At 40.1% G+C, this 9,430-nt stretch overlaps 1 protein-coding gene across 4 annotated transcripts in view; it reads right to left on the bottom strand.

Moving 5' to 3' along the window:
* Positions 1-9,430, bottom strand: part of LOC111869751 (receptor-binding cancer antigen expressed on SiSo cells) — a 25,810-nt gene that overhangs the window by 8,981 nt on the left and 7,399 nt on the right. For 3 of the 4 annotated variants that reach the window (XM_023861502.2, XM_023861493.2, XM_023861511.2), the window contains exons 4-5: positions 7,525-7,650; positions 2,950-3,137 (exon numbers count right to left, since the gene is read on the bottom strand). In XM_023861502.2, coding sequence (XP_023717270.1) covers positions 2,950-3,137; positions 7,525-7,650 — 314 coding nt within the window. Of the gene's footprint in view, positions 1-1,957; positions 3,138-7,524; positions 7,651-9,430 lie in introns of those variants that run through there. The other variant, XM_023861521.2, reaches the window with a different exon arrangement.

Below are 9,430 nucleotides of genomic sequence, written 5' to 3'. Positions count from 1 at the left end.
CATATTATAAGGTAAGGTTATAAAACCACCATTTAAGATCATTTTAGTGAAAGTTTCATGTTCCTATCTCATAGAATTTAAGAACAATGATGAATAAATAATTTTCGAGCAAAATTTAAATGGCCGGCTGAATATATTACCGCAGGAGCCGCGGCCGCGGAATTTAAATGACCACGTCAAAGGGTTAAAGTAATAAGTGGTGGATTGACCAGTATTATTATTAGTGTTCACACATCTGTGAATAGATGCTCCAAAATTAAACCAAATAAAACTATACTGTTACAATGCAGCTACCATATACTAAGAAATAAATGACACATTATCAGTAGACTGGCAGATAGTTCAGTTTGTGCGGTGATGGTCTACAGGCTGGATAGCTGGGATTGGATTCTGGGCAGGGGAAAGAGGTTTTTCTCTTCCATACAGCATTCAGACCAGCTCTGGGGCCCATTCAGTGTCCTATCCAATAGGTTTTGAGGGTGATTTCCACAGGGGTAAAGTGGCTGCGGCATAAAACTGACCACTCACCTTCATCTAGAGTCAAGATCAAAAATGGTGGAGCTGTATCACCTTTGCCAATAAAAGAATTATGAAAGTACAGAAAAGATTTATGCAACATTATCAAAATATTCTTTGCTTTAATTATGTATTCAGTTTATTGTAGTTGTGTTGAAACTAAAACCTTTAAAATCCTCAAATGTGTAAGATTTATACATGTTTATACATTTCAGCCCAATATTTTATTTCCTCTCATTCCCCTCCTCCTGTACTGCCAAGGTTTAAATTGCTAGGGCCTCTTTCAAGTCTAAGTACTCAACCATACACCTTCCCCAGGATCTGTACTGTATTGCTCTTTTAGGCCGTCCATTATCCTTCTTCCTTTCAACATAGGCCCTCCGATGCCTTTACATTTCTCAGTATCCTCTACTACTAACCAGAATAAGTTGCATTTTAAAGGTCTATTAATGTTATACATAATGCCAAAACTGAATGGACAATCAGTGGACCAACTATTCTAAAATATACTTTAACAAGTTGATTCTCATCATTCATCACTGAAATGGACTGCCTAGGACAGACACCGAGTGGAAAAGTTTGCAGGAACATTTAAATGTGTGAATGCCTGTCAGTCATAGGAAGTCCTGCAGGCATCATCAAATACAGCTGATCATGATGGTCTGATACCAGTCCAATGTGAATATTCAAGCAAACTGGGAGTCCACTGATAGTCCATTCCCTGTCAATAACATAACATGAAGCCTGAATGGACTTAAAATGTTTGATTGTGCATATGGTCTCTCAAAATATATCCTGCAACTGGATTGAGAAATCGCATCTGCTGTGTAACCTAATCTCTTCCTGTCCATACTTTCCAGAATCTACATTTCAGATCCCAACAGTATGAAAACTTTTGCTGCTACTTTGCTGGTTATTTAATGACACCAGTATTGAGACCATAAAGTGTTACATGATGGGATGGTTAATGAATGTGGTTCAGCAGGTGGAATGAGATCTGGCTCGACAGAAAGTGTACCAGTGCCAATTTATCCACCACAAATCCCACATGTTCTGACCTGGGACAGAAGCCAGGTCTCCATAGTGGGAAGCTAATGATGTGAGCTATCATTTGGCTGCAGGTATGCATAATGCATACCATGACCACATGAATAAGTCTGCCTTATGAAATGTGATAACTCTGGTATAATTAAGGTAGAAATACTTGAAGATACACACACGTGCGCACAAGATAACTGAGGTTAATATGAGAAGCTGTAAAATTTCTAATTCCAGATGCTTTCTGAGATATCCATCCACAATACCTTATGCTGCAGTTAAAGTGGATGTACAGACTCACAACTTTCAGTCAGATGACCTTGGTGGAAGTCTGATGTAGTCCCACAAACAAATAAACAGTTTGATACTTGACTTGGAAAGCCATGGTAAATTGATGACACAATACAACTTTTCATTTCAACAGGTGGTGACTTTATTTCGACAAGTATGGTTATGGCAGATCTGACCTTTTCGAGGATCATTCTTCAGATTTGCCTGATGTAATCAAATTTGTTTGCTTTCCATCATCTTGTGGTGCTATCAGAAAGTTCCCGCACTGTTATATTTGTAACTGCTTGGATGAAAGAAAATGTTCTTTAAGCCAGACAGCAGTTTTTGAATGGCATTCAGGTTTCAAGGCCAGTTGAGTGTCAGCTGAAGATGAATGTTCAGGGCGACCAAGCACCAGCAAAATGACAGAAAATGCGAAAGAGTTCGAGAACTCGTTCATGAAGACAGTTGCTGAACAATCCTTGATCTCGCATATACCGTTGCATTCAGTTATGGAGTTTGCCAGATGTTAACAGAAAATCTGAACATGCGCCACATTGCCATGAAGTCTGTTCCCCGACATGATGCACCTGTCCAGATATCCCTGAAAACCAGTTTGTGACCAACAACATGATTATTGTTCCCCATCCTCCCTACTTGCTGGACTTTGTTTCCCAAATTGAAAATGAAAGCGAAAGGATGACATTTTGAAACAGTGTCTAATATCCAAGGGGAATCACAAGTGGTACTTGACAGCATTAAGGAAAATAACTTCCATGGTGCTTATGAAGCTAGGAAAAAATTATGGCATTGCTGTATACATTCCCAAGGAGACTATTTTGAAGGTGATGGCAGCCAAAATTGAATAAGTTAAGCCAGTATTTCTTTTTTCACCTAGTTGTGTGAGTACATATTGTTTTCCCCAGGCCAAGCTTTATTCAAGGCAGTGAGCTGTCATTTGTCAGCATTGAAACGGAACGTCAGAAAGTATTGTCACATGGCAATTACCACAGGCCTACAGAAAACTCAAGTGTTCAGACTGTATTCTATACATATTTACAGTCACATTAACCCATCTTATTATATGAGGCCAACTTCGGTGCACTGAATTACTGTCAACTTAACCTCGCTCCCAAAGCGATAGGTTGAGCCATCTTCAGCTGTTCTCGTTCTTGACGTTTCTGCTGTTGCTCCATTAGTCTCCGCTGCCTCTCCAAACGGCGTTTTTCCTTCAGAATTGTATCAGAGTCCCAGTCTTCTTGAGCTTGATCTTCCCACCCAGGGCTATCTTCCCAGGTTCCAAGGTCTGGTGACTAAAACATAGGCATATATAACAGGATCTTATTTTTACTGGTAAGTTTAATCTTTTAAACTCAGATGCATGAGACTACAAACAATGATAACTGTTTTCTGTAACACCAGGGTTAAGTTCAGGTACTTGTGGAACATGACAATAATGGGAATATTTGTTGGAGGGACAGGCCCTGCCCTATTAGGGGCCAATGTCTTCCATTCGGTTGCTCAAAACCTATGTAGGTCGTACTGAAAGTCATGAGCAACATTTTTTTGCATGCAACCTGGGAACAGCAGACGAAAGAGAGTACGGGGGTAGGTGGAACCAGCTCGTGTTAACCTTGAGTGTCTTGTGACGTCAATAGCTTGCATCACATGACCAGTGTCACTCCTAACAAAATGGCCAACAATGATATGTTGTTTCACCAGCGTGCTGTCATCAAATTTCTTGTAAAAGAGGAAATTCCTGATGCAGAAATTCACAAGAGACTTCAGTGTTCTTACGGAGGTGTGTGCATGGGTGCGAGCAGTGTTCAAAGATGGGTGAGACATTTTTTAAAGATGGGAACACCAGCATTGAAAATGAGCCTCGGAGCGGTCGTCCTTGAACAGCCTCAACTGAACGCAAGGAAAGAGTGGATGAGATCATTGAAGATGACAGGCATGTGACTGTGGACATAATAGCCCAAAAACTTGGAATAGGGCACAGTGCAGTACAGGAGATGATTAAAAGCTTGGGCTATAGGAAAGTTTATGCTCGTTGGGTCCCACGGTTATTGACCGAAGACCACAAAGTTCAGCGAAAAGCCATCACCTCAGAACTGCTGCAGAGATATCAACATGAAAGCGATGACTTTTTGCTCTGTATTGTGACAGATGACGAAAGCTGGTTTCACCATTTCGAGCCTGAAATGAAACGGCAGAGTATGGAATGGCACAATTTGCATTCTCCGTCAAAAAAGAAGGCAAAGACAGTGCCATCAGCTGCGAAGGTGATGGGCACAGTGTTCTGGGATGCAGAGGGGTTTATTCCAGCCAAATTCCTGGAACGTGGGCAAACCATCAATGCTATTTGTTATGTCCAGATGCTGCACAAGCTCCGTCATACATTGTGCGATAAACATCCGGGACCAAACATCATCATTCTGCATGACAATGCTTGCCCCCATGCCACTCGCCTCACATTGGAAGCAATTGCAAAGATGGGGTAGGAAGTTCTTCCACATCCCTCCTATAGCCCTGATCTGGCACCCTCCGACTACCATCTTTTCAGATTTGTGAAGTATCAGCTGCGTGGACGTTTTGAGACAAGGGAGGCAATTCACAAAGCAGTGCATCAGTGTCCTTGGATGGCTGGAACTGAATTTTACAGAAGAGGAATTTTCAAACTCCCGGAGTGCTGGGGGAAATGTGTACAAAGAAGTGGCGATTATGTGGAAAAATAAAGAACAGTCTGTAGACTGAGGTGGCGTATTTGGTTGGTCAATAATAAAGCATGTTACTTTCCAAAAAAAATTGTTGCTCATGACTTTCAGTACGACCCTCGTATTTCCCTTCCACAGCATCACAGCCTAAAAGACAGCAATATTCATATTCACCACTGTAGATGTTTTCTGACTATGAATGATATGATTAAAACTGTTTCATGTTTCATTAATATTTTGGCACTTTAATGGCTAATACAATGGAACTCTCACTTAATGTTCCTCAATTTAAGGTTTTCACTCATTTAGAATTTGATTTCAGTGAAACCATAATAATCTCAGTGTTAAACTACTTCTATTTAAAACTGTTCTCAGTTCAACATTCAAATCCACTGCTCCAAAAATAAATCGTACATGGTGGTTTTCCTGAATATTGTAAAATGCTCACTTCCTACAATGTTAATATACAAGGTGCCACTGGTTGGACTCTCTACAGCTTTTCCTCATCAAACTAACAGCCTTTTTAGGACATCTGGTCATACAATGACACTGCCTATTAAAAGTAAAAGTAAAAAGTAAAGCTATCCCTGTACCAGGCCGTGAAGGCCCATAGGGTTGTGAGATGTTGAGGGAACCGCATTATCTACACAATTGGCTCAAAGATGGCAGTAAGGTTGTAAGCCTTTCTACATATAATTCCTACCTACCATGTTACCTAAATGACATGGGGGGGGGGCAAAATACTTCCTGAGTAGCTAATAGGTACTTAGATAGTCAAAAAATTCCCACCCTTTTATGGACACTGAAGGTTTATTATTATGTTGAAAGAACTATCAACTGGACTCTATCTTAAGCCACAGGATTCTAGTCCACATCCTTAAACCCTATTTATTTAATTTATTTATATACTGCAGATAGAATTAACACATTTTTTAATCAAATAATATCACTATATTATTTATTTTGTGGTCTAAAATATTTCACTTACCATCATGAGGTCTGAAACATCAAATATGTGACATAAACATTACAATATGCTATTTAAATATCACTGAGCTTATACAATATCACCTAGCAATGAATTTTTAAAACTGCTGAAATTATTATATTATCACGTGTTGGGTGTATAACGCGACAAATAACTTCACACCTTATTTGATATAGCGAATTTATTCCACTCGCTCTTACAATCACACAATTTACAATCTGACAATTACTGCCATTGGCAGTATCACAAATACTCCGATGAAAGATGGACAGTTATTGACTGGTTAACTGACTCCCTGGCTAACTCATAACTAACTGACTCACTGCTGGCTAACTTGTAACTGGCTGTGAATAGTCTTCGCTTCTCCTTATTTAGCCCTGTTATGGACAACACAGAAAACAGTTACGTAATAGGCACCACTGTTATCTGACACCGTGTTTGCCGATAGCCTAGCAACGCTGTAGGGAGTTGTTTACTGCTACGCAGCAACAGCGGCATCCCTTGGTGTTGACTGGCCTATTACCATAGCAACGGCAACACTCCCAAAGTGTTACATCACCGCTGGCGGGGTAGGGGAAGCAGTGTCGACTTGCCTGTTACCGTAGTAACAACATCACTCCAATGCCGCCACGTCACCGCTGGGGAGGGAGCGGGTGTCCTCCATAGCACAACATGTCACAATATTATGGAAAAGGTAAAGCTACACCCTTAACAAGCCATGGAGGCCCAAGTGAATCATTGAGGCTTCCACATTTTCTAGAAAATCGGCTCACAGATGGCGGTGAAGTTCTCAGTCTCATGCACTGGCCACCCTTTACCCCCAGGAAGATTCCTTGTATTCATTTCTGTTAGAGGTTGAGTTGACCCCATGGCCACAGTGCAGCTAGGATTAGGGCATTGAAAAATCCAATGACCTCATCAGGAATTGAACCTGTGACATTCCAGCTTGTAGCATAGTGCCTCAACCAACTCTGCTACCATGTACCCCCTATATTACATAAATTTACTTATTTTTTTATTATATGCCTGTATCCATTTTTCTCTTCTCCATAGTGTTCAGACTGGCTCTGCCCCCCACCTCCAGGCTCCTATCGAAGGAGGGTGGGGGAGGGCTGTTTCCCCATGGTAAAGTCGCAGGAGCATGAAACTGTTCATTCATCTCCAGCGAGTGCCAAGGTCAAGAGTGGTGGAGCTATAACTTCATTTTCCCATACGTCTTCAAGGCATGGTGCTTAATTCATGAGGCACAAGAACAAATTTACCTCACCTTTACCCTTACCACTAAAATGCAATACTGTCATGTTATGATCTACAGGTAGTTATGATTAGCCTAATGCATTCTATAAAAATTGAAAGCCTATATATCCACATGGTAGCATTTTGGAATCTCCTTCCACTGTCATTTATGGTTCTAGAAAAGCATACTTCTTTCCATGCTCCCTTATGCTAACTTGCTAGACCCTCTACAACTACTGTAGAATTTCAGCATGTTTTCCATTTGTATGTAAAATTTTTCACTAAAGGTCAAATGGATAGAATCGTGCACAAGCTATGCATGATCTGCTTTGCCTATTTTTGGCTGTATAATGAAGGAAAAATTTTCTGTCAGATGATCTGTTCGGTCAACATAGTTGAATATATCTAAAGGAACCGCAATTAGATATAGCAGGCAGGTGGCATATTATGGCCAGAAATTATTTTATAATGCAAAACCACTTTGAGAATTAGTGGGTCTCTTATTTCTTTTTACAGTAAGCATAAAAGCATAATTTTTCTGTCTAATTATTTTCAAACACTACACTATGTTAACACAATAGTCTCTGTTCATAAGAACAAAGTTAATTTATTTCGCTGACCATAAAGGTTGTATTAGTTACAGCACTTTTAGTAACATGCCTAAAATTAATCATAAGGACAATTAAATGCTGGCCAGCTCCACCCTTGGACCATTTAAATACCCATGAGGTTAAGGATGAAAATTAACTTAATACTCACAGTAAATGAGACTGGATCCATCTCCAATGTGAGACGAGGAGAGATAGGATCACTTTGAATAGGTGTTTCCCTCTCGTCATCTTTTAAAATAATTTTTGTCTGTTTTGTAATTCGAGGAGCCATATCCTAAAATAAAAAAGAAAATGGTAATCAGTTTCATCATGGTGTGTCTCTTCAAGGAAGGTATTACATGCACATATGTCTGGAAGCACATGGAGGTCATTTCCGGTATTTTCTGTAGCTTGTACAGTGTGGTCGCATTTTACATGAATTTGAACTAGTGCAATATAAAAAATATTAATAAAGTCTCAATTTATGTCCTAATTTTGGAATAATGTGAATCAGAAAAAATGCAGCAAGAATTACATATGTGTTTCCAAACTTGCTTTGAATTATTCAAGGTCTTCAGGTACACATCCTTGCATAAAATGTGACCATAATGTATAAACAGTAAGACGTACAGAGTAATTCTAAATTATTGTGGGGGTTTCAGTTCATAGGCCACAGAAAACCTGACAATAAATTAGAACTATCCTGAATTTTAAAATTTACTGCAAGTGCACAGTGATTTATGGTCCACAGCACTGCTGTATTAACAAGTTGTTCCATGGGTTTACTATTCATATGGTATAAGGGGGATGAAAAGTACTATCTTGGTGAAAGTTTACTAATGTTTCAGAGGAAAGTGCTGTTTCCAGCTTCAAGGTTCAAGAGCAGGTAGTAACTCTTTACAGTCACTGCCATGAGAACCTCAAATCTCAGACAGAAGTAGTGTTTATAAATGAAGCACAAAATTTCAAGATGCAGTGGAACTTTCTCAAACTGCAATGGAGCCACAGATAACAAGCAAATCTGAGCTCATTGTCAGGTTCATTGTCACCTACAATTTTACAGGTCCTTTCCATAGTGCTCCAAGTGGGGACTATTTCCCTGCATGATTGCTGACACTACTAGTGTGTACAGCAAACAAAGCCATGGTGGGATTTTCAGCGTTTTTTTAGCCTATATTCCCTATTTTGGAAAAACAAAAGACAGCAAGACACAATGCTGTGTCTACTTCTGTTTAAAGTAACCATGTATGTAAAGAAACTAATGACTTCATTTATTTTGTATAGTGGTAAGGTAAAAAGGTAAAGCTATCCCTGTAACAGGCTGTGGAGGCCCATAGGGTTGTGCTTCCACATTTTCTAGACAATCAGTTCACAGATGGGGGTGAGGCTGTAAGTCTTATGCACCGACTGCCCTTTACCCACAGGAAGATTCCTGGTACTCATTTCTCTTAGAAGCTGAGTCAACCCCAGGACTATAGTGCAGCTGGAAGGATTAGGTCAATTGAAAAACCACGTGAACTAATCAGGAATTGAAATCACAACCTTCAGGCTTGTGACATAGTGCCTCAACCCCAGGGTTGTGCTTCCACATTTTCTAGACAATCGGTTTACAGATGGGGGTGAGGCTGTAAGTCTTATGCACCGACTGCCCTTTACCCACAGGAAGATTCCTGGTACTCATTTCTCTTAGAAGCTGAGTCAACCCCAGGACTATAGTGCAGCTGGAAGGATTAGGTCAATTGAAAAACCACGTGAACTAATCAGGAATTGAAATCACAACCTTCAGGCTTGTGACATAGTGCCTCAACCCACTATGCTACCCTGTGCTCTGCTCAGTAAGTGTTCCTGAGGCTGAGTCAACCCCAGGGCCACAGTGTGGCTGGAAGAATTAGGTCAACTGAAACATCCAACAACATCAGGAATCAAACTCACAATCTTCCATCTTGTAGTACAGTGCCGCAATCAAATATGCTATTATTATTATTATTATTATTATTATTGGAGGGGGTGGGTTTCCCCATGCACTGCGACCAGTTGTTGATCTATTGTGTCCCCCCCTTTAATTTCTACTGTCA

Source organism: Cryptotermes secundus, unplaced genomic scaffold (assembly GCF_002891405.2).
Source record: "Cryptotermes secundus unplaced genomic scaffold, Csec_1.0 scaffold950, whole genome shotgun sequence".
Classification (NCBI taxonomy): domain Eukaryota; kingdom Metazoa; phylum Arthropoda; class Insecta; order Blattodea; family Kalotermitidae; genus Cryptotermes; species Cryptotermes secundus.
Note: the sequence above shows the minus strand (reverse complement) of the source record. Positions and strands in the feature narration are given on the sequence as shown.